This window comes from Miscanthus floridulus, chromosome 7 (genome assembly GCF_019320115.1).
Source record: "Miscanthus floridulus cultivar M001 chromosome 7, ASM1932011v1, whole genome shotgun sequence".
Lineage (NCBI taxonomy): Eukaryota > Viridiplantae > Streptophyta > Magnoliopsida > Poales > Poaceae > Miscanthus > Miscanthus floridulus.
In genome coordinates, this window is record NC_089586.1 from 105,761,120 (window position 1) to 105,786,348 (window position 25,229).

The 25,229-nt window shown below is 45.6% G+C and overlaps 2 protein-coding genes across 3 annotated transcripts; both read left to right on the forward strand.

The window, feature by feature from the left end:
* Window positions 1–11,021: 11,021 nt before the first annotated feature.
* LOC136464120 (uncharacterized) lies at window positions 11,022–15,160 on the forward strand. Its single transcript, XM_066463079.1, has 9 exons — window positions 11,022–11,451; window positions 11,540–11,649; window positions 12,174–12,242; window positions 12,731–12,846; window positions 12,961–13,015; window positions 13,478–13,598; window positions 13,701–13,749; window positions 14,164–14,251; window positions 14,405–15,160. Exons 1-9 carry the CDS (start codon window positions 11,367–11,369, stop codon window positions 14,504–14,506), a joined length of 795 nt encoding a protein of 264 aa, XP_066319176.1. The 5' UTR covers window positions 11,022–11,366; the 3' UTR covers window positions 14,507–15,160.
* Window positions 15,161–15,850: 690 nt separating this feature from the next.
* On the forward strand, window positions 15,851–19,146 carry LOC136464121 (uncharacterized). Of its 2 annotated transcripts, XM_066463081.1 has the most exons (9): window positions 15,851–15,901; window positions 16,433–16,692; window positions 16,771–16,968; window positions 17,108–17,413; window positions 17,500–17,628; window positions 17,709–17,914; window positions 17,987–18,281; window positions 18,367–18,459; window positions 18,545–19,146. In XM_066463081.1, the coding sequence occupies exons 6-9, from the start codon at window positions 17,865–17,867 to the stop codon at window positions 18,836–18,838; spliced, it is 732 nt and encodes a 243-aa protein (XP_066319178.1). In that variant the 5' UTR covers window positions 15,851–15,901; window positions 16,433–16,692; window positions 16,771–16,968; window positions 17,108–17,413; window positions 17,500–17,628; window positions 17,709–17,864; the 3' UTR covers window positions 18,839–19,146. The 2 variants fall into 2 exon arrangements, with proteins under 2 accessions (XP_066319178.1, XP_066319177.1); XM_066463080.1 differs by having other exon boundaries at window positions 16,771–17,413.
* Window positions 19,147–25,229: the final 6,083 nt, after the last annotated feature.

Genomic DNA, 25,229 nt, shown 5'->3' on the forward strand with positions numbered 1-25,229 from the left:
ACTGTTCAAGAACAGTTTGCCAGCCCTAAAGATAACCCAGGCTGATCTCAAGCCATACGAGGCATAGTTCTGGGGTGTCCTCCCCGGACAGAGCTCCACACCTCTCGGGCAGATCACGCTACCTGTGCAATTTGGTACCCCAGACCACTTCCACACCGACTACATCAACTTTGTGGTCACCGACTTCGAAGGCACCTATCATGCTATCCTTGGCCGACCAGCGCTCACCAAGTTCATGGCCATACCTCACTATAGGTATTTGGTGCTCAAGATGCCTACCGAGAAGGGGGTTCTAGCTCTCAGGGGCAACGTATACACAGCTTACACCTGCGAGGATGACAGCTTCAAAATAGCAGAGGCTCACGACCTCTTTATTAGCATGGCCGAGACCATGCTTGATGCCAAGTAGACCCCAGACGACCACCTGGAGATCCCAGAGCTCGAGGCCCCATGCAAGAACATCAAGTCCAAAGAGCACAAAGAGATCTAGCTGGTCAACGGTGATCCCAGCAAAATGGCCCTTATCGGGGCCAACCTGAATCCTAAATAGGAAGACACGCTCGTCAGGTTCTTGAGGAGCAACGTGAGTGTGTTCGCATGGAAACCTGCTGACATGCCCGGTGTACCTCAGAACTTGATCGAGCACTCCTTAAATGTCGACGGCAAGGCCAAACCCATCAAGCAGAAGCTACGACGGTTCACTCACGACAAAAAGGAGGCTATTAGGGTAGAAGTTACACGGCTTTTAGCAGCCAGATTTATCAAAGAAGTGTATCATCTGGAGTGGTTAGCCAACCCGGTTCTTGTACGCAAAAAGAATAAGGAATGGAGAATGTGCGTTGATTACACTGATCTCAACAAACACTGCCCTAAAGACCCCTTCGGCTTACCTCGCATAGACAAGGTCATATGTTCAACTGCCGGTTGTGAGCTGCTGTCCTTTCTCGATTGCTACTCTGGTTATCACCAGATCGCTCTCAAAAAGGATGACCAGATCAAGACATCCTTCATCACGCCCTTCGGCAATTACAATCAATGGTTCTATGGTGAGTCAACGTCGAGGAGTGGTTGGGGGAGGGATCAACGGTGTCGATGCAGTGGCGGCATGTGGTTCTAGGGTTGGGCGCCGCTACAAGAAACCCTCGTGGCCTCACCCCCTCAGCACCGAGCGGAGGAGAGTCGAGTTGTCCCCGATAGTTATCGTATTTTTTAGGCCTAAGAAGGTGACATTTTTTCCAACGGTTTTGGGTCAAAATAGATGTAATTATTGGGCTCACCGATCATTGGGCTCAACCCTAGGGGGTTCAAGCTAGGCTACCACACTAGGCCCTTGAGGCCAGGGGGCCCAACCCCAAATATGTACTCTATAAGTAGTAGTAGTATTCTTTCTATGGCCCATAGGAACAGCTAAACCACCAGGCGTATGACTCTGCGTCGATTCGGTTGGCCTACCATGTTCATGACTCCCATGCCCTTCCGTCGCACGACTGAGACTCCGCCTTCCTATGCAAGTGAGCGACTCCCATGCGAGGCTGCTAGCAGCAAGCGATCCCATGCGTCTTGGTCATCTTCGCGAATCGTGACTCCCGCGTGAGTGCGAGCAGTCGCCGGCCGGCGGCATCCACTTCCATTACTCATTGTCTATTCCTGCTCCTGGTCTTCATATACGGAGGTAAGAAATTGGTTGTAACACGCCAGCGCATTAGCAGCATGTTGGAGTTGTGAAGTTAGCCCATATGGCTAAGTGGCTTATGTGGAGTTGTTGTTGGTGGGTTTAGTACCACCTTAGAAGTTTAGGAGGGTGAGAGCCAGCTTATAAGCCTTGTCATTTCAAATGTAGCACATTCAGGTTAACCCTTTTATACGAAGTGAGGACCAAAGTGTAAGAGAGGTGCTACGCGTATGCAGACCCGTTCCACATAGTATTCAGAGCATCAACCCTTGCTGCATGTGCCCATGGCTCTGTATGGATTAACCCTTTTACACGAAGCGATGACAAAAGTGTAAGAGAGGTGCGTATTCAGAGCATCAACCCTTGTTGCATGTGCCCATGGAGGGGTGTACGGGTTAACCCTTTTACACGAAGCGATGATGAAAGTGTAAGAGAGGTGCTTCACGTATGTAGGCCCCCTTTTACACGAAGCGATGACGAAAGTGTAAGAGAGGTGCTTCGTGTATGTAGGTCTGTTCCACGTGCGGAGCAGGGCGCAGGGCCATATAAGCAGTTTTGGACACGGGGTGTTACACTGGCCCTAAGCGACCAAGCCCCCCTAATAAATTTTTGCTCTTGCCCCCAATCTTTATTCTTTACTTCTTTAGATTTGGGATTTAGGAATCCCATATGGTGCTACAATCATGTTGAATTTAGTATGGCATATTTTTTAATTACTTACTACTTTTCTAAATTTACAATGAACTCATGTTGCCCAAAAAGCATGCATGTGGAAGTGAGAAAAGAAAAAAAAGAAGAAAAGGATAGAGGGCTTGATAGAATCACAAGGAGAATCTATTGTTAAATTTTTTAAGCGTAATACAAGCACTGCAAGAAATCCATATGAGTGAGCAATAGTTTTTTATCGAATACGCATGAGTGGGCAATAGTTGTTGTGGAGGAACAAACTACGCATCCAGAAAATTAAGGCCCTATAGAAGATAATGTTGGCATTGACACGGATGATAATAATGTGAGTGACCATGAGCCCATATTTAATTCTCCTACGATAGAATCTACTCGTGTTGATGAAGAACTAGTTTTTACTATTGATATGTATATATGATCCAATAAATTGGGACAATCTTGATAACAAAGCAAGGGACATATTAGTGGAGAAGGGCTCTATTAGAGAAGAAAATATTGTGTTTCCTATGGATGCCAGATCAAGATGTTTTGCATACACTCATTATTCTAGAATAATGAGCAATGGAGAGGTACATGACAGGAAATAGTTGGTCTATTCAAAAAGTGTTGATAAAGTGTTTTGCTTTATTTGTTTGGTTCTAGCAACCGCAAGAGTTCATTGGGGCATGATGAGTTTAGAGATTGGAGCCATATTAGTGAAAGACTAAAAGAGCATGAAGTTAGCGTGGATCATATGACCAACATGAACTCTTCGAATGAATTGAGAGTTAGATTAAGCAAACATGAAACAATTGACGAGGAGTTATGACATCAAATCACAAAGGAGAAAGAACACATAAGTTTAGTTCTACTAAGAATTGTTGCCATTGTGAAGTTTCTTGGTAAACGCAGTTTAGCTTTTAGAGGATCTAGCGAGCAACTTTACAATGACGTGAATGGTAATTTCTTAGCTTGTTGTGAGATGGTTGCTGAATTTGACTTGGTAATGCAAGACCACCTTAGACGCATTCAAAACAAAGAGCTACACTATCATTATCTTAGTCATAAAATTCAGAATGAGTTGATTTCGCTTATGGCTTCTAGCATTACAAACTCCATCATAAAGATTGTTAAAGAGGCCAAATATTTTCTAGGTTATCCTTGATTGTACCCCAGATGTGAGTCACCAAGAACAAATGAGCTTGTTGGTTCGATGTGTTGATATGTCTGATAGGAAAATAAAAATTGGGGAGTACTTTCTTGGTTTCTTGAAGGTGGATGACACATCTGGCTCAGGGCTTTTCAATGTATTAGTTGACTCCATCAAGTCATTTGGCCTTAATGTTGATGATATTAGAGGTCAAGGTTATGACAATGGCTCTAATATGAAACAAAAACATTAGGGGGTACAAAGTTGTTTGCTTGATATAAATAGAAGAGCTTTGCATATGCCATGTGCATGCCACAGTCTTAATCTCACTCTTTATGATATGACTAAATCATGAAGTAAAGCTATTTCATTCTTTGGAATTGTGTAGAGGATATATGTATTATTTTCGGGTTCTACCAAAAGATGGAATGTTTTGCTTGAACATGTTCAAAATTTGACCGTGAAATCATTGAGCAATACTCGTTGGGAGAGTCACATCAAAAGTGTCCGAGAAATTAGATATCAAGCTCTTCAACTGAGGTCAGCTTTGTTGTGGCTAAGTGAGGATAGAGATACTGAACCAAAGGACAAAAAATTTATATGACGTGCTTCACAGCTTTGAGTTCATACTTGGTATTGTTATCTGGCATGACATTTTATATTATGTGAATATTGTGAGTAAGAAGTTGCAGTCACCATCCATGTGTGTTGATTCTACCTTGCAGGATAGAAGGTATGGTGAATTACTTTCAGAACTACATAAATAATGGGTTTGCTGATAGTTTGGTTGCTGCCACAGAAATTGTACTTGAAATGGGAGTAGAGGCATCCTTTCCAGTAAAGCGTTGTTCTGTTATGAAGAAACAATTCGATGAAATTGACTCCAATGAAGCTATTTTGCAAGCTGAGAAGGATTTTGAAGTTAGTTATTTTTTTTGCTATGGTTGATATGGCAATTAGTTCGTTGAAAAGCAGATTTAAAGAACTCCGGCCCTTCAATGAAAATTTTGGATTTCTAATGAATTCAACATCTTTGAAGTCATTGGATGGTGCTGATCTAAAAGACCAATGCATGAAATTTGTAAAAACTTTCTCTTCAGATGGTTTGTCAGATGTTGATGTAAATGACCTAATTTTAAGTTAGCTGTTATACAGTTTACTCTGCCAGATAAGCCAATGTCTGCTATCGAGATTTTTGAGTTTGTCACATAAGCGGATTGTTATCGTAATATTTATATTGCTTATCGGATCCTATTCACTATGCCTGTGACTGTGACCTCAGCTGAAAGAACATTTTCAAAGCTGAAATTATTGAAGAATTATTTGAGGTTCGTAATGTCCCCAGAACGATTAAATGGTTTGGCAACTTTATGCATCGAAAAGAAACTATTAGATGAAATTGATATTGAAGCTATCATCAATGACTTCACAACAGTAAATGTTAGAAGAAATTTTAAAGGTAAGATGCATAACTTGTTTCATAAAAATGTCTTTTATGCATTACACTTGTTAGAAACGTCATTATATGGCTCCAGGCCTATAAATTGACGGGACCGGGCCTGCCGGTCATAAGCTTGATTATATATATGTGTGTTTGAAACCTTTTTGTTGTCGTGTGGGTATCTCACTGTGTCTCGCATAAGTGGCGTTATCAAGAACATGATGTGAGTATTTCCTTTGCAGAAATATTATCATAGGGCATGTGACGTAAACATTTTGCCATGAGTGGCGTTATCCAAGAACATGCCGTGCACTAAATAATAACATTAACCCAACAACCAAAATGAAATTAAACCTATCAAGACAGTCTACCAAGACCCTTTCATGGTCTCCATAAAACCACACGAAGCTAGAACAGGTAGGTAGCTCTTCATCTCATAGTTCGAGGCAACAGCACTCATGGTTCTCTCCATCTTGAGATTCCTTCTTCCCTCTCCATTTCTCTTCTCTTGTGTTACCAACCTATGCAAATTTTTATATATTATTAAAGTTAAACAAGTTTGACTTAAGGATAACCCTCGGTCAACGAGACAATCCAAGAGTTAACCGTGAGCGGTACACATATACACCCGCATTTTCTCCAGTAATGGCTTGACCTTAAATTTCAAAATTCAAATAATGTATATAATATATATATTTAAAAAGTATGATCTTCACATTATTTCACTTATCACAAATAACTTTGGCAAGCCTTGATTTTGGCAACTGATTTTTGCCGAACCAAATGGCAAGCCAAAACTTAGGCTTGCCAAAGTTAGGACAAAAAACAAAGATGTGTATAAATCAAGGGTTGCCAATTTTCTCTTTTATGCGGCTTAAGAACTTTATAGAGACTTGCCAAAACTTTGGCCATAAACATTGGTGTGCCAATTCTTTGGCAATGAACAATTTGACACTACTACAGAAAACTTTATCGAGGCGGGCAAAAACAATTAACCAAGGTGGACATCGCAACCGCCTCGGACGAAAAGTCACGGTAAATGGAACCTTTTCTGAGGCGGTTGGATGCCCGCCTCGGTAAATTAGATTAAGAAAACAAAAAAAAAGAAAACCCATAGATAAGCCCGGCGAGCTCATCCACGGGCCGCCGTCGTCGTCGTTGTCGGATCCGCCGCCGGGGGGGGGGGTGCCACTCGCGAAGCCGCCGTCGCGCTCAGAGATGGCCGGATCCGGGAGCAGGGGGCGGACGGATCTGGGCCACGGCCGCCAGCCGTCGCGCGTGGATCTGAGCACCGGCGAGGGAGACCGCTTCGCCGCGCCACACCAAATCGCCGGGTCGAGCCCACTCTGCCGCGCTGAGCACGCTTGGCCGCGCCGAGCACGTTCCACCGCGCCCAGCCCGCGAGGCTGCTCCGCCGCACCGCGCCGCTCCGAGCCTGCTGCGCCACTCGCGAAGCCGCGCCGCGCCGCGCCGAAGAGAGAGTGGAGGGAGGAAGAGAGTGGTGGAGTGAGAGGTGAGGGAGAGGAAGCCTCGGTGAGGAACGCCGGCCGCCCGCGCGCCTCTGTCGGGTGAGGGAGAGAGTGGAAGAGAGAGATGGATAGGGTGAGGGAGAGAGAGACAGCTGAGGGAGGGGGAAATGAGTGAGTGAGCCCTAACTCTTTGTATTTATATAAGCCCGATAGGTGGATTGGTATGGGCTTAGGCCCGCCTCCAAAAATGACCTGCTTTTTATAAGGCCCGCCTCGGTTAATATATCTTAGGAGACGGTTATTTTTTAACCGTCTCTATAAATAGATTTTACGAGGCGGTTAAATATAACCGCCTCGGTTAATCCCAGGCATTAACCGAGGCGGTTCAAAATCCCGTCCGCCTCCAAGGCCAATTTCAAAACGCCTCACAAAAGATTTTTTTTTGCAGTAGTGTGATGACTACAAACTTTGGCAGTGCCATGGTTTTGATTGAACAAGAATTGGAAGCCAACCAATCGGGCCCTCAAAGAATAGTTGCCGAGGCCCATGGCCCATAGAGTTGGCAGCCCAACATACATATGTCCCCAGCATCTGGCTAAGGTATCATCCCCTCAAAAAAAAAATCTGGCTAAGCTATCAGCCTATCTTGCTGCACAATCATACACATGCTCACGGGCAGCTTCAGGGCTTGGAGATCGCTGCAGGGCTGGCGGGCTGCACGCTGAGTCGCTGACGCTGTTCCATTTTCGTGGATCCCGACGTACTCTCCACCGATCCAGGCATCCAGCAGTATCTCCACAGAACCAGGCATTTAGGCGAACAGACCGTTTGTAGATCGCCCCGGGGGGGGGGGGGGGGGGGGGGGGGGGGGGGGGGGGGGGCGGGGTGCCAAGTTTGTGCATAATAAAGTAGTAAAATCACTACCACCGCTACTTGTTTGACAGGAATGAGGTTCCATATGCTCAGCTACGTACGTATTAAATTTGTTTTTTTTTTGTTTTGAAAAGGAGATGCGGCAATGCAACTACTGTTTCTTAATTCGGATCGACGACATTGCGGCTTTACATCAAGACCGTCTTGTGTTTAAAATTTTAGGCGTGCAAATCAGTTTGATGCTTGTTTGTGCACCAATAATTAGCTCAACGCTTTTGTTCGCGCGCTTAGGTTGGTATACCAACTCGATCGGATTATTTGTAGCTAGCTGATCGGTTGAGCGTGAGAGGACAATATCATTCCGGTTGCCTTTGCCGGCTAAGGAAAGTCATTAGTGACTTCTTTCTGAAGGTTAATCGATCAGTATCTAGTCACTTTATAAAGCTTTAAAGCATGATCACAGAGTGTACGTACAGCTCCGTTCGCTGGTCTGAAACTGGCTGAAAAATACGGTTATGGCTGAATTATTGTGAGAGAAAAATACTATTTCGACTGGAAAAAAGAAGCCGAACAAGCCAAATATGGGATAAGCCGAACAGGACCAGTGTGGGTGTGATACTATTATGCTCAAATGCGATCTTTCAAAAATCTTATTATGCTCCAATGCTCCATGAAAAGAAGCGCCAATGCAAGCCGCCGCCGAGTACTACTAGATCAGAGCACGGTAAAGTTCTCATCATCCTACTTAATCCTGAAAATGATGAACCCATAGGATCTAATCATGTCGACTTGCCCCTTAATATAATGGTGCTCACTTTTCCCGCCAACCATGCATCCCAATAAATCAAAACAATGCTGCGAGCCTATGACCATTAAGCACCGTCGCCTACACAAATCCTCAATTCCCCTTACCGCAAAGATTATTAAAAAAACAGCAAATATTCAGTAGCCACAATTCATTTCCTCGTCGTTACGGGCTGCAGTTCTCCGATCCAAAAATGCCGTTCCAACCGCAAAAGCCCATACTCGAAGCACGGGCCCCTCCGATCCGAAGTGGTGACCAGCTTGCTTGCCAGCTCCGGTGCACCGGGGGACGTACGCATCACATCCCAATCCCGTCCCGTCCCATCTGCGAGCGCGTACCGCCCCCCGGCACCGGCCCGACACGCCGATCGGTGGCGGCGACCTCACACAAAGGCTGCGTCTCCGCGCAAGCGCGCGCCCTGGCTCTCGCTCTCACCACCCGAGGGCGTAGCGTACCGCGCCGCGACACCGACCATCCGATCGCGCGCCCCCGCATGTGGCGGATCCATCGTTTTCCGCCTCCCGCGATGGGAGCGGACGCCGTGGAAAAGTGGAGGCAGCCGGAGCCCACGGCGGCGGTGTCGGCCCGTGATTCGGTGATCCCCCCTACGCGGCGAGGGCGAGCGAGGCGCCTTTTCCCCGGCTGGGGTCCGGTCCGTCCGGCAGCCTAACCGTTGAGGGATTAGGACGGCTCACCGTCTCCTCCCTCAACATCGATTGGTTTGCTCTGACTTCTGAGTTCCTGATATGGCTGTTGGCTTTGCTGAAAAGCTACGACTAAAAGTACCGTTCGTTAATTTATTGTGAGAAAAAAATATTGTTCGTTCGCTGAAATATTACGGCTCATGGCCATTACTCACAAGTCACCACATGGCCATTACTCACAAGTCAGAACAAACTGCAGCAGACTCGCAGAAGTCAAAGAAACACGCTCTCTCTCCAATTCTCCATTCTTAGCTTGCTCGGCGGTGCATCAGTTTGAACGACGCTGGTTCCTTATGACCGCTGCTTCCTTCATTTGTTTCGGCACGATTTCGACCCTCTTCATTTAGCCGCCGGATCGCTGCTCGCATGTATGAAAAAAAGGTGCCGATGAACTAATGTAATATACTCCGTAGGTACTACTTTTATAAGGAGATGGGCGCTTCAGCATAGTCTCAGCCGACACACACCATATGATTAGCGTGACGACGAATTCGCTGCCTTTTGAAGGAAAAAGGTGTGGGTGGGATTAGGTCAGTGGACAGCGTAGGATTAGGACGCACCTGTTCGGTCCAGGTCCACTGAGACCGCGGGTGTTGAACTGGTAGTCGCCACCTGTCACCGGACCAAACCGCGGCCCGCGCTGCCTCAACGGCGATAGCTGCGTCAGAAGACGACAGCTCAAGCAATCCGATAGTACAGTCTACTTCCCTTCATCATCTTTGAAGAAGCTCTCGGCGGTTCAACAGAAACAGATTACCCACCACCAACGAACTCTGCTCGATATTGGGTAAACAATGCAAGCGTGCTGAAATAAAATTGAGCCGCCTGCCTCCGAAAAAGAACTTGACAGCAGTCAGCAGGTGGCATTTTTAGCATAGCTGTAGCCCCCCAAGACATAAATTTATAATTTTATTAGAATGAAGCAAAAGTAGTTATATGTGTCTATTCCAAAATAAAAACATAGTTATTGACCCCGATTCTTTTTAATATACTCATAGTTCCAGCTTTACATTTCTTGGAGCTACGTCAAACCCCTAATGCCTCCCTCCCTTGATGACCTACATTATAACACGAAAACACGCTGATCTACTCCTGCAAATTTAGATTCGCTACTCCACCTTCCAAAAACACTGTGATTTAGTTTTGTTAAGTCAACCCATCTTAACTTCAATCAAATATAAATAAAAACGTACTAATATTTATATACCAAATAAAAAACATATATAAATTTATCATAAAACATGTTTTTATAGTATACATCTTTAGAGTCATATAAATATTGATACATTTTTTTATGAAACTTAGTTAAATCTAAGATAATTTGGTTTAGGTCAAACATACAGTTACATTTTTTTTCTAGGACAGAGGCAGTATTACTTGCAAAACGAAAAGGAATATATGCCCCAAATCAAACGAAGCAAATGGGATTTTGATAATAAATTGATAAATATATAAATAATAAATAAAGAGAAAAGAAAAGCGAATCGAGCAAGCAAAGGCAAAGGGGGACAGCGGCGGCGGCGGCAGCAGCACTGCACCAGCACACCCATCGTCCAGCGCAGCGCGGCGCCAACCAGAACAGAACGACGAAGCGGAAGCCAGCCAACCAACCAATTAACCAACGGACGGAAGAGGCGAGGCAAGGCCGCCGCGAAGCCGAGCCAATCCGGCCGCCCTGCCCTACCCGCTCTCTCCTGCTTTCTCGGGATCTGCCCGCCCGCCGTGTCTGATCTGATGACCTACATTATATAACACGAAAACACGCTGATCTACTCCTGCAAATTTAGATTAGCTACTCCACCTTCCAAAAACACCGTGATTTAGTTTTGTTAAGTCAACCCATCTTAACTTCAATCAAATATAAATAAAAAGCATACTAATATTTATATACCAAATAAAAAACATATATAAATTTATCATAAAACATGTTTTTATAGTATACATCTTTAGAGTCATATAAATATTGATACTATTTTTTTATGAAACTTAGTTAAATTTAAGATAATTTGGTTTAGGTCAAACATACAGTTACATTTTTTTTTCTAGGGACAGAGGCAGTATTACTTTCAAAACGAAAAGGAATATATGCCCCCCAAATCAAAAGAAGCAAATGGGATTTTGGGGAGGGGAATTATAAATTGATAAATATATATAGATATAATAAATAAAGAGAAAAGAAAAGCGAATCGAGCAAGCATTCCCTAATTGATTTATCCACAGCAGCGGCGGCGGCAGCAGCACTGCACCAGCACACACCATCGTCCAGCGCAGCGCGGCGCCCAACCAGAACGACGAAACGGAGCCAGCCAACCAACCAACTAACCAACGGACGGAAGAGGCGAGGCAAGGCCGCCGCCAAGCCGAGCCAATCCGGCCGCCCTGCCCTACCCGCTCTCTCCTGCCTTCTCGGGATCTGCCCGCCCGCCTTGTGTGATCTCGCCGCCCCCGCCCGCGGTTGGAGCTTCCGGCTGCACGCCGCCATGAATCCCCGCGCGTAGAGGCCGGGAGGGAGGGAGGCAGCGGGGAACAAAGTTAAGCTAAGTTAAGTGGGGGAGGCCAGAGCAGGGTCGCCGTTACGCCGGCGAGATGGACGGGAGCGCCGGCTCCTTCGTCGCCGTGCGCCGGCTCTCCGGCTCCGACCGCGCCGCCGCCTTCCACCACTCCTCTTCGGGTGCCTCATCTCGCCTCCGATATGGCGACTGTTGTTGCTCCCGCCTCCCGCCACGGGATGATGCTTATGGTCTGTGCTGTTGCTGCAGCGGAGGTCGTGACGGGGTCGACGGCGTGGATCGGGAAGGGGCTCTCCTGCGTCTGCGCGCAGAGGAGGGACAGCGATGCGCGCCTCTCCTTCGATTTGACGCCTGTGCAGGTGGGATTCGTCTATTTCTTTACGATTTGATTTGATTCCCAGTATGCTCTTGCGGTTCTGAAGCTGTGCCAGATTCTCGACCATGTCAATGAAATTTGAAATATCTCGCTGAGTCGCTGTTTAGCCCCCTGAACTCATCCTGAACTTCAGACAACCCTCCGAATCTCGCATTGCTTCTGCTGTTCTGCACCACCTGCGTAAAAGTTGCTCTGACTCTGTTAATTCACTTCAGTGCCTTTTTAACTGAAGTAGTTTGCTTATTAATTTTATGAATTACCCTGTCAACGAAATTTGAAATACCTCACTGTTTAGCCCCCGAATTTATCCTGAACTTCAGACCCTCCTCTGAATCTCGCATTGCTTCTGCACCACCTGTGTAAAAGTTGCTCTGACTCTGTTAATTCACTTCAGTGCCTTTTTAACTGAAGTAATTTGTTTATTAATTTGATGAATTTGGGTTTAACTGTACACTGCAGGATAGTGATTTTATGCACAGTTAACATATTCTCTTTAGCGTGTTTCAGGAAGAATGCCTACAGAGGTTACAGAACCGGATAGAAGTTCAGTATGATAGTGCAAACAGAGAGCATCAGGTACTTCTTAGGTTCCTATTGATGCTAAACTGCCCTTATGCGGTTCATCTCGTGTTACTTGTGAAATTCCATCTTCTCTTACAAACTGGGTGCATGCTATTTTCTCACAATTTTCTAATCAAAATATTCAGCACAAAAGGATCACCTCATATATGGGATATTCAATTGAGTGGCCATGAAATTTGACATGACTAGAAAATTGAAAAATCTAGCAGGTCTATAGATCTGAGCACTGAGCAAACGATATGAAGTACTTGCTGTTACTTTCGCACAACATAGATGATCTTTTTTGCAAGGACTTCAGTTGTTATGTTGCTGCTGCTCCTCCTTATGAGTTAATACTTAAAACTTAACCTGCTCGAGTTACAATTATACATCTCAATCCAGATAATCCTTTTTCGTATTCTGGTTTTGCTCATCTGTCCTTTCAGATGACATTTGAGAAAGCATAGCTAGTTAACCTGTTATCTCATTTTTCTTTCTCTTAGGAAGCACTACAGGCCCTTTGGTGTGCTTCTTTTCCTGGCACCGAGCTTCGGGGTCTAATATCAGAACAATGGAAAGAGATGGGTTGGCAAGGGAAAGACCCATCTACAGATTTTAGGTATTACATTTTCTCCTCTGTTCCAGCTGCTATCTGTTACCTGTTTTCTCAGTAGTAACCTTAGTTAACCTAGAGAGTAGAGATGGGTGATCCTTTGTTGTGTTGGCATTACAGAGGTGGAGGCTTCATCTCCTTGGAGAATCTATTGTACTTTGCTAGGAACTATCCAGTGAGTGCAAATCCTTGTTTTTAGCAATATTTTGCTTTTGTCACATGCTTTTCTGTAATGATTTATGTGGCCTTAAAGACTTGAGGCTCTGATGTACTCAAGCGTTCAGCACTTCTGTTTGGAGCATAGCAAACATGACCTAGATGGCTTGCTGAACATAATCATTTGCAGGGTTAATAATAAGATGTGGCATATGCTGCTATTTTCTGGCTATAAATGTCTAATATTTCCTTGTTAAGCCCTTCAAAAAGGGAAAAGAAAAAAAGATTCACAGTACATGCTGTGGGCTAGACTGAAAAAAAAGAGCAAACTACATCTAACAGAATAGGATGCTGAAACAATCTGGTTACACATGCGATTTATTTAAAACTGAAATGTTCATGATGATATGGCATTGTGATACTTAACTCAGATACTTATTGATACCTGCCACAAATCACTCCAACCAATTTTTCTGTGCAGAAATCTTTCCAGGAACTTCTTCGCAAGCAGAATGGTGACCGTGCAATCTGGGAGTATCCATTTGCTGTAGCTGGTGTAAATATAACCTTCATGCTCATTCAGATGCTTGATCTCCAAGCAGGTTTGTCAAGCAATAGTTCCTGCAAATTTTAAGCAATGTCAGAAGAAGTTTTTGACTATTGGTTCACTTCAAATTGTACCCTAATCTCGATGTCCTGTGCAGTTAAACCGAGGTCATTGTTCGGAGCAGTTTTCCTAAAGCTTTCTTTCAGGTATAGTCTTTATTTCAGTAGTCTATTTCGGAATAGGCATCGTAACCTGCTAGAGCTGTTTATCACTAGGTTTCTTTTGTGCCAACTATTCCTTGTACCATAAAGTTGTTTGTCCTTAGGTTGTTTTCTTGTGATGATGGCTATGATTGAAAGACAGTGTTTCATCAAGTATGCATAATTTAAACAAGTTCTGTGTGTTTATATGACCAGAATGGATCTGTTGATGGTTCCAGTTTGCTAAGTTCCACTCCATTGTTTTAAGGCCACATAATATAGTAATGCAGTAATGCTATCTTTTAGTTTACTTGTACTTCTCAGAGGTAGAAAACACTCAAATGTGAGCTGACTGAAGGATCTAGTTATTACTTCCAAATGTTAATTCAATGTTTCGACTTCTGTTGTTCAGAAAACGAGCGAAGCTTTTGATATTCTCTACTGCATAACCTTCAAGCTGATGGATCAGCAATGGCTTGACATGCATGCTACTTACATGGACTTCAATGTATGTTCTTTTTCTCTCTCTAAATCTCAAAATTTCCAGATAGCAACTTCTCCTTTCTTGACCTTATTTATAAAAGATCCACAGATAATCGAAGAGCCCACACATTGGGTCTTGGGAACTCTTGCTCACTTGACTATATTATTAAACTTGCAGACGGTCATGAAATCAACGCGGCGTCAGCTAGAAAGGGAGCTGTTGATTGAAGATATTCAGAGGGTTGAGGACATGCCATCATACAGGCTTCTGGGCCGATAGCTAGAAGAAACTGAAATCTTAACATGGCTACATGTTGCAAGGCTTGAGATGCTAATGGATTGCAACTTGTGTCCACGCAGACGGCAACAATCTTGAAATGTAGATGCATATGTATCCTTGTGTGTTAGGTACCTGTGGTTCTCTGGTAACCTGATCTCTGAAATTTACAAGGTAGGGTTTTTTCCTGGTGATAGAATGCCACGTAGGGTAACTGAAGTGTCTGATCAGCTGCCATGGCAAAAGTTTGTAGGGTGTGTTATTGCAATCTGGTCGTTGTCCATCATACCACGAAAGGAAGTGTTCCTAGGGTTGTCGTTGTAAACAGGAGGATTTGGGAAAGATGATCTGAGTTGTCTCCCATTCGCATGAAGATAAGAGGCTAGTTCTTTTAGTGCGCACCGCCCAGCAACTATGTCGTTCATTGGTTTTTTTCCACAATCTGTTTGCCCTGTTCGTGCCAAGCCTTCCCTGTATGTACGCCAGTTCGCAATTTTCTTCCCATCCCACTGGTTTAGGTATATGCATGCAGTTTTTTCTGTAATATTTATGGTTCATGGCTGATGCTGCGTCATCATATATAGCTTCAGTACTTTATAAGCTGTTCTTCAACTGTTGTCTATTAATAAATAAGAGGCAATATATGTGAACACTTTATTGCTTTCGTGTGATCTTAAAATGTTAAATTTTCTGACAGGACAATCCGCAGCTGCCTGTCCAGTCTCCAGTGTGAGCGTCGTGACCAAGGAGAATTTTTTTTATAATTTTAACACTTTTTTAAAACTAATTTTAAATCTAACACGGTCGGGTTTTTTTTAAACTAACACTTTTGGCCGCGCTTATTGCCCTGGCGCGGCCAAATGCCTCTGCCGCGCCATGCATGGTGGCGCGGCAGAGGGCTGACGTGGCGGCGACCGGAATCGCTGACCGCTGACGGGGCAGGGCCTGCCGCGCCACGGAGCATGACGCGGTGGGGCCAGTGGCGGATCCAAAGGGGGGGCTGGGGGGGGGCTCCAGCCCCCCCTAATTTCTTGATTTCAATGCTAATTACTGTAGCAAAAACTTGATTTCACCGTTAAATCTTCGTGCAAATCAACATCTCTGTTGTTTTAGCCCCCCCTTATCCCGCATCCCACATCCGCCACTGGGTGGGGCCAAATAAATATCGCGAGCGAGCCCCCCCCGCCTGCCCGCACCCCTGCCCGCTCGCCCGCCGCCGTGTCCTCCACCAGCCGCCCAGCGCCCCGCCGCCGCGCAACGCCCCTGCCCGCATCGCCGTCGCTAGCCGCACGCGCCCCGCCGCCGCGCAGCACCCGCCGCCAACGCCCGCATGCGGCCGCGCCTGCCCACGCCAACCGCACCACGAACGCCGGCGCGTCAAGGCCGCCCGCTCCTAAGGTACCTCCCTCTTGATTTCATGTTATTTTGATTATTATTGTTTTAGGATAATTAGTGATTTAGGATAATTAGTAATATAGGATAGTTAGGGTTTTATATTTGTTATTGATTTAGGATAGTTAGTGATTTAGGATAGTTAGGTTAGTGAATTTGTCTGTGATTTACGTAGGTAGTTTTTAGGTTTGAAGTTAGAATTTTGGGTTTAGGGATTGATTATGTATTTATTATTTAGTTTATAGATAGTTATTTAGTTAGGGATTTTGGGTATAGATACTAGTTTATAAATGTCGGTACTTACTAGTGCGTGATACGTCGATTTTGATGGCTTCATAAAGTTTCGTCAAATGCTTATATTCCTAGTGAAGTTGTTTATGTTACTGGTGCATGATATGTCAGTTAATTTTACTTTGAATATATTCATGTGCTTTCATATTGCATAACAAGTAGTTCAAATTTTGTAATGCTGCATAATGTTAATTTGAATTTTGTTAATTTGAATACTCTAATGCTTTGTTTATCAATTTGTAACAGGATGGTCCCTCCTACACAGCACCCGTTGTACCCATTCTTGAGGTGGAGTACGACGATCAGCACCAAGCACATATCTTGAGTGACAACGACGCAGAGGTGGTCTTGTCTACTTTGAGGCCCCGCATGCACACCAGGGCGCACCAGTGGGACGAGCGTTATGCGCCGTACATACGGCGTGCCGGCTTCCTCGAGCTTGTCCGTGTTGTCAACCACGGTCTTCCGCCCCTTGACCCAGCACTACTTACTGCAGCTGTAGACAGGTGTGACTGCATTCTTTGTACGTAAACTTTTTTGTAACAAATTTGAGGCAACTAACAGTCGTTCTATTCTTATAACAGGTGGAGGCCTGAGACCCACACGTTCCACCTACCTTGTGGCGAGATGACCTTGACCATGCAGGACGTAAAGGCTATTTTTGGCCTTCGGTTGAGGGGACTTTCAGTGACAGGGATAGTTGACAACGATCACTGGAGGGAGCTGGTGGCTCAGTTTACTGGCTTTCTTCCACCGGACGACGAGGCTTCCAAGAAAAATAAGTGAGAAATTGAAGCCTATTTAATACTTGCATTGCTTTCTTGCAGCCATCGGATCTCATTTTCTTTGGTAAATTTTAGAAAAACTTCCGATATTTCATCGTCCTGGATCACGGAGCGCTTTGATTACTTGGACCCACAGGCTGAGGAGGCTCAGATCGACAGGTTCGCTCGAGTGTAGCTCTGGCACTTTCTTGGTGCTTTCCTCTTCCCAGACGCCTCGGGCAACACCATCAGCTGGATCTTCCTTGACATACTACGCCAGCCGTGGGAGAACATAGCGGCGTACAGCTGGGGCAGCGCAGTCCTGGTATGGACGTATCGACAGCTATGCGTTGCCTGCCGTCGCACCTCAGGGTATGCGAACCTTGGAGGTTGCTCGTACCTACTCCAGGTTTAGTGTTGGGAACGATAGCCCGTTGGGAGACCACTTTGTACTAGTTTACCGGTAAGTACTTCGGTTCATTATATTCTTCGATATGGTTACATATGATGAGTTTATTAATGGCTAATTCATTATCGTGTTCAATGCAGCAATGGAACAGGCAGGATACACTCCCTACCGCTCTGTTTATCTAGACGGAATCAGAGTTAGTTAGAGGGAATGCGAGGCGCAAGTACAGGGAGTACATGGACGGTCTCGACGTCCTGACACAGCACCAGGTTACGCTCTCTTTACTATTATACATGTGACTTGTTTGATGTACACTATATCACAACCTAACTCAATTACGAAATTTCAGGTGCATTGGTGTCATTAGGATGCTCCGGAGCTCCAGTACTATCTCAGTCCTGTCACTAGGGACGAGTCAGACAAGTATCGCTGCAACGTCCCTTTTATTTTCTTCCATGTGGTCGAGATTCACTTGCCCATCAGGGTCTGCAGATAGTTTAGAAGAATGACAGGCTGCCCACCACCGCTTTACTCCACCAACCAAGGATTGCACGAGTGTGTTATCGATTAATAACAAAGCTACAATTCAGAGGTGTGTGTGGTACAACTAACATCGTTTTGTTGCAGGTATGACCTCAGTAAAAGGTACAAGACCAAGGATTGGCGCGTGACACACAGCGCGCACATCCATTTATGGCAAAACAGGGTACGACATCCGGTCCATGCGGGTCCTCCACATGACCAGCACACCTTCGACAAGTACTTGTGGTGGCTTCACAGGTCTATGAGGACACATATCAAACCCCTGTACACTAAGGAGGCGATTGACGAGGACTCGGAGGAAGATGTCATCGAAGATATGTACGACGTTACCATTAGGGAGGACACACAGCTACAGAGAGCCCCGCTTCAAAGATACATGGTAAGATACTTGAATGGTACAATTTGTTATCCTTTTGGTATTAAGTATGTGTACTAAAACTGTCCAACCGTGTTTCTGTACCTAGGCGACACAATTGTCAAGGCTGTCCAACGAAGCAGCGTTTCGGCTTCACGAGTCTAGAGGGCAGGGGCCAGGCGTTCTCGCGGCTTTTGTGGAGGTAAACATAAACTTGTCCATTTTGAAAATGTTTTTAGTGTATATGCGTTTGGGAAATGCACTAACTTTAACGTCTATTTATGTAGAAGGTAAAGAAGAGCTGCAGGAAGCTAGCTCAGAAGCTGAGCTGCATGGACACTCCTTATGAGGAACCGTTACTCCCGGCGCGGTCGGGTGACACGTCTTCAGCCTCTTTGAGGACACAAGTCGGCTCTTCTCAGCAGATGACAGGTGCCACTTCCGCGGTGCGTACACCACCACATCATAGCGCTGGGAAGGACCCTACAACCGAGGACGACGATGACGACCCCCGGGCTTCCGCAGATAGCACGACCAGTGGGACGATTGGCCGCAGGATGAGATCGACATGTCTCAGCTAGGTGGTGCCCCGCTTGGTACCCAAGGAGCCTCACATGTACTAACAAAGGTAGTTTCTTTAAATACGTATGCTCCATGAACTAACGATCATAAAGAATTATAAGTAATCGTGCGTATCATATACTTGCAGGGTACGAGCCGTACGCACCGTCGACGCGACCATACCGACGTTGGCTACACTCCCAATGTGTTGCTAATAAATCCGAAGAGACAGAGGCGTCCGAGGGATCCTTACACTCCTGGGTCTTAATTTGTTAGGTCAAACGAATATTGGCGTCCGAAACTTACGGGGTTATTTGGTTATGTTATGTCAAACTTATGTCAAATCAATGAAAATGTTATGTGGCAGCTTGTCAACTTGCGCACGGACTTCATTTATTTACTTCATATTCGTTTCTATGCGTCGCGGCAGCACTGCCGACGAGATTAAGTAGCAACTAGTTCGGGAACCGGCAGTCCCGCCGTATCTCGACGCCGGTGGCCGAAGTCTTGCGCGAGGGGTCGAGGAAGCCGGGGTTCGTGGTCGCGTCGCCGCCGATCCTCCAATATGGGGCCAAAAAGCCCAAGAAATAAGTTCCCTTTAAATAATATTCGTTTCAATCCGATCCAATTTTTCATAATCGATTAGTTAACATAGTGGTTAACCGTATTATGAAAGACGGAAAAAATCATTGCCTTATCAAATTCTCTATTCGGTCGTGAAACTAATTCAACAAAAGACAGAAACAAATTCACTATTGATTTTACGTCAAGCAATACTTAGAATAACTCCCACTATCGGCGTGACGCGTTCCGATTAAACCGTCCAGGTACCGTCGGGCAGGCAGCGGGTGCGGCGGCCAGGCGGGCTTGCTGCTCGGGCAGGCGGGACTAGCCGCGGGATTTTATTCGGCTCTGCCGCGCCACGGATCAAGGCGCGTCACCGCCGCGTCAAGAACGATGACGCGGCAGGCCCTGCCACGTCAGCGGTCAGCGATTCCAGTCACCTCCACGTCAGCCCTCTGCCACGCCACCATATATGACGCGGCACAGGCATTTGGCCGCGCCAGGGCAATAGGCGCGGCCAAAAGTGTTAGTTTTTTTTAAAAAAAAAACTCGACCGTGTTAGATTTAAAATTAGTTTTCAAAAGTGTTAAAATTAAAAAAAAAAATCCTGTGACCGGCAGAATGGCAGGTGCGCTCCATGTAGGAGCAGCAATGGGGGCCGGCCAGTCCTCCGATTCCGTGTTCTTGATCCTGGTGGGGTGCCTGGGTGGTGAGGTTGCCTGGGCCCTGGGCTAAGGGGCAAATAAAGCTGCTAGGCTTGCGTTTAGAGATGCCCAAGGTTCCAAGAAGGCCAATAGGATTCCGCCCCGGGCCGGCGTCAAAGCGAACAATCTCATGCATGGCATGTGCTCAGCTCATAACGCTCTGGTGGCAGTGAGCCAGTGATGAACTACTGCTGATATGCTTCCATTCTTGTTTCCTTGTCCAAGAATATTGCCGGGAAGTAGCCAATGCAAGCCAATTTATTTATTCTCTATACTAGGTAGTTTGGGGCTGCTGGCAGTAGCTTCCATAGGTTCCGATCCGACCAATGAACACTCCAATCTCCTGATTAGACTCCCACAGATGGATCTCACGAGACAAGAACAATGGCACTCCTCAAGCTAGTAGTAGTAGATCATCTGTTCTGAGTCCTAGATCGTGTCTCATGATCTTGTGGGTGGGCGTGTCGTCATGCTGTGATCTCATGGCGTATTTGACGTGCGTGCAGTCACCGAGATCAGATATTGAGATCTGCCCGTGTCGTCGTTTCGTCCCTGCTGCCGAGTGCCGACGACGATCGCTGACATGAAAGGCGGGCGGGTCATCACGATGACGAGGAATCGAGCAACTGATGATAGATTGCCGCCGCTGCCTTTCCCCATCCCATCTGTTGATGCCGTTTGCTGTCAACCCTTAGCTGTGTGTACGTGGTGTGTGCATACACTCTCCTACAGACGTACAGTCCTACTACGTGTAGGAGTACGTCGAAAAGATCAGGTCCTTACCGTACCCACACAATTATATGCTCTTGTCGATATTGTTGTTCACGTTGTCCAAAGTTTTTTTTTGAAACCTCACGTTGTCCAAAGTTTCCAACACAAATAACGGCTGAACAAGCAAACGAGTGCGCGTGATGAGTAGCGCTTGCAATGGCAATGGTACACACATCCTAGTCGTCCGCCCGCCCACGGCCAGTGCCCAGAGGAAGCCGAAGGGGGTGCAGCACTGCAGCCTGGTCCGGACCAGCATGCATGTTTGCGCGCACGCGGTCGGGGATGCTGCTGCCATGCTAGGATACGCACAGTAACGGCAGGACAGGCATTATACCACCGCGAGACCCGCTTGATTTGACAATCCGATCGAACGAGACGAAGCGAGGCGGGTGGTCGCTAAAGATGGCAACGGCCCCCATGCCTGACGGGTATTTAATCCATTAGAGAAGGGAGATGTGATCACATCTTTACTCGCGGGCATTTAAATGAGTAAAAATTCATCCCCGACGGGTATAGCAGGTACGGGAACGTTCCCTGTTTATCCGTTCCCGTTATCCGTTGGGGAACCCAACTATTTGAGCTGTCATGCGAGTATTAGGCCCAAAGAAACTTAATATAGGTATTTTGGTCCAAATATGAATAATCATATATATAGTTTGTGTGTTCTAGGAACCCTAGTTCAATTTTTTCCTCACCATCTCCGCCAGCAGTACAAGCATGGCTGCCTCGCAAGCGCTCGTGCCCCTCGCTTCCTCAGTTCGGTCTCTCTGCCACCTTTGCTCGTCCTCCTCGCAACCTCGCTCCTTCTCCTCGGCATCTCCGAGACTCCGACACTTATACCTGGGTGAAGAAGAAACGTCTCTGATTGCAAAGCTGCGACTCCAAGTGTCCTTGTTTATCGGGTATGCAGTACCCGTCGGGTATCTGTTACCCGACCGATGTCCGACGGGTACGAGGATGTGCAAGAATCTATACTCGAGACAATTAACGGGGATGGAATGAATTCTCAATAGCTAGAAAGAGAACGTTCCGGCGACCTGAGTGGTGGCAAAGGCAGAAGCAGAGGAGAGCGGCGAGGCGGCGGCCGCGTGCTGATAGATACAATGCAACGCATGCCGGGCCGGGACCGCGCGCTGTACATGTGGGGATAGCAGATCACACATAGACACGCAGGTCGGCAGATGCATGCAGCGTTGGAGGTGGAGCGATGGTGCTTTGCATGTTTTAATTTTTTTCGTGCGCGCTCGCTGGATTTGTCAACGAAATGATGATGCGGTTCCTGAGGAAACCCATATGGGGCGCCGAAAGCCTGGCAGAAGGCTTGCCAATGGCCAGCACGTCATCTGTGCGTCCACTGAAATTCTACTGCGCTTTTATTTAAAAAAAACAATGAATCCGCATTCCAATTTATAGGTCTTCTTATTTGTATAAAATCGTTTGCGGGGCTTTCCTTGTTGTTCTCTATGCACCTGAGACCTGTATTTTAGGTTCGGCGATATACCTACGACGTACGTGTACCGCCCGGATCTCAAATTAGTAGGGTCCGCCAGGTTAGAATTTTTCAATTAGGGTCGAAAATTCAATCAGCTGTGAAGTTTATTTTTTTAGTTTTAGTTTATTCAAACCTCCTCTAGGGATGTTTAGCTAGCGTGTTGCTTTCGGTATCGATCATTTGCACTGTGCACGCTGCAAAACAAACCTCCCTATAGCCGGATGAAACGAAAACAGTTAGCTGCAAAACAAACCTCCCTTCTTCAGGTAGGCATTACTATTTGCTACTAGATCTAGGTTGGGGCAGCAAGAAAGCATGCAGCGCAGCAGCAGGGTATGGCTTCACCCGCGCTAGCTCTTATGTTCGTGCATATGTTTTGCCCATACCCGTAGCCATAGTCCATAGATGATGGATATTATTACGGTGAGCTCAGCCTTTGTTGTTGTTTTTCAAAACACAATAGAGAGTACAAACATATATAGACACTCATCGGATACGTACATATACGTTCATTCCTATGAATACAAGCCGCACGCACACGCTAAGACTTTGTTTGGATGTTGTTGGATTCACCCTCACTACGTAAAAAACGATTTTTAGCAACGGTTCATTTTTTAGGGGCGACTGGTGATGGAGCCGCCCCTACAGTGACGTGTTCGGGTGCCCAGACACCAGCCGCATCTACAAATAGAACAACAGGGACGGCTGGTGAGATGAGCCGCCCCTACAAGCCTAGACACTAGCCGCCTCTATAAATAGAACAACAGGGACGGCTGGTGATACGAGCCGCCCCTACAAATGGAGTCTGATTTGTAGGGGCGGCTCAATCACCAGCCGTCCCTGGAGTTGCTATTTGTAGAGGCGGCTGGTGATTGAGCCACCCCTATAAATGCCCTCGTATACATAGCTCTGATTTATAGGGGCGACTCAAGCATCAGTCGCCCCTACAAATGACCCCCCCCGTATACATAGCTCCGATTTGTAGGGGCGGCTCAATCACCAGCCGCCGCTACAAATGACCCACATATAAAACAGCTGCAGCACCTTCTTTCTCCTTGGGTCACTCACTCTAACCCGTGAAACAAAGGTGGGGAGGCCTTGGGCACCTCTAAAAAATTACTCTACTAAGGGAGAAGGTTTTGGTCTTGAATCTTTTGGTGGAGAGGTTGTAGAAGGTAAGAAAATGCTATTCCACATTTTTTTGTAGTTTTAATGGTTGGTTATTGAGTAATTAGAGTTTTGTTTTTCTCTCTTCTATGGTGCTTGAGCTACTTATAAAGCAAATTAGACCCAAGTTTTAAATGTACTAGGGTAAATTAGGGATGGGAACAAGATCATACTCATGTTTCTTAATTTTAGTGAACAATTAGTTAGTTTTATGGATATTTCATGTGCATGTGTATCTAGATCTAGGGTTTGGTTTTTTTATTAATTTAGTTTTTATAAATTTATGTTTGATGAAATTGGACTAGGGTTTGTATGAAAGATATTGGATAAAGTATAATTGTTGCTAATTGTTGTCTTTAAAATTGTTTATTATAATTAATAAATATGTATTTTAATTATTTATGGATAAATGAGTCATTAATTAATTTTCCTCTATCATGGTGTGTTTGTATGCTTCATGTAATTATATTATATTTATATTCATATATATCTGAAGTATATACAATTATTCTCAAGTAATTATTAATTTGATTCATTTTTATATATATCTGAATAAGTAGTCCTTTAATGTTTGTTTTGTTGTTGTTGTAAAAGATGGAGTACATGAACTCTTGGATGTATGGTTCGTTAAGGTTCAAGGCAGGTTTCCGTAAAGAGGTGGATAAATTTATTGAAGCCGCAAAGAAGCATGCAACGATATTGAAAGAGAATAAGGATACAATTATTTACCCCCGTAAAGATTGCAAGAACTGTATGGCATGGACAGATGTGACTATCATCAGATCACATTTGATTATGTGAGGATTTGTTGAGGACTACATAGTGTGAATTCATCATGGTGAAACGGTTATTGTTAACAATGAGAATGAGGAGGAATACGACGACGAAACCATAGAATCCCTGTCCCAATATTCAGCAGAGCTTGATGCACGAATGGATTTCGAGTTTGGCAATGAACAAGGTGGTGATACTGGTGGTTGGGATGGTAACGACGAAGGTGGTGCCAATAATGATGGTGGAGCACGTGTCGGGGATGAAGATGATTTGGAGGACATGATTCGAGCCCTTGGACCAGAGATTTTACTAAATAGCCCGAAAGGTCTAGAAAATTTGGAAATTGTGACAAAAGCATCAAAGGAGACTGTGTATGGTGTTGAAAAGGGCTATCTGACACATTGGACATTGCTATATTTTGTGCTTGAGCTGCTCATCCTGAAGGTTAAGTACGGCTGGTCAGACTGTAGTTTCAATGATCTATTGCATCTCCTGTCATGGGTGCTGCCACAACCAAACTCAGTTCCCGCCAACACATACCAAGCGAAGAAGGTCATAAGTCCATTGACAATGGGGGTTGAAAAATCCATGCATGCCCCAACCACTGTATACTTTTTCGTGGCGAAATGTTCAAGTCACTGGATAAATATCCCCGGTGTGGGGCCAGCCAGTACAAGAACAATAACCTTTATGGTGGGGACGAACCCTCCACGGGGAAAAAGAGGAATAAGAAGGGTACAAAAAAGGTGGTATAAGAATCTCAGCCCCCAGAGGACACTCCATTAGGCAACGATGCAAAGCAGAGAAGAATTCCTACCTTGGTAATGTGGTACCTGCCAGTGACCGACCGCTTGAGACGTATCTTCCTAAACCCTAAAGAAGCGGCACTCATGACATGGTGGGATGATGAGCGCAAGGTGGATGATGATAAGATTGCAC

Excerpts from the sequence above, each read along its gene's own strand:
- LOC136464120 (XM_066463079.1), top strand. The coding sequence starts at position 11,367 with ATGGACGGGAGCGCCGGCTCCTTCGTCGCCGTGCGCCGGCTCTCCGGC. Across the intron at positions 11,650-12,173 it reads TCGATTTGACGCCTGTGCAG|GAAGAATGCCTACAGAGGTT; the intron begins GTGGGATTCGTC and ends AGCGTGTTTCAG. Across the intron at positions 12,847-12,960 it reads GACCCATCTACAGATTTTAG|AGGTGGAGGCTTCATCTCCT; the intron begins GTATTACATTTT and ends TTGGCATTACAG.
- LOC136464121 (XM_066463080.1), top strand. The coding sequence starts at position 17,865 with ATGACAGGCTGCCCACCACCGCTTTACTCCACCAACCAAGGATTGCAC. Across the intron at positions 17,915-17,986 it reads ACCAACCAAGGATTGCACGA|GTATGACCTCAGTAAAAGGT; the intron begins GTGTGTTATCGA and ends GTTTTGTTGCAG. Across the intron at positions 18,460-18,544 it reads TTCTCGCGGCTTTTGTGGAG|AAGGTAAAGAAGAGCTGCAG; the intron begins GTAAACATAAAC and ends CTATTTATGTAG.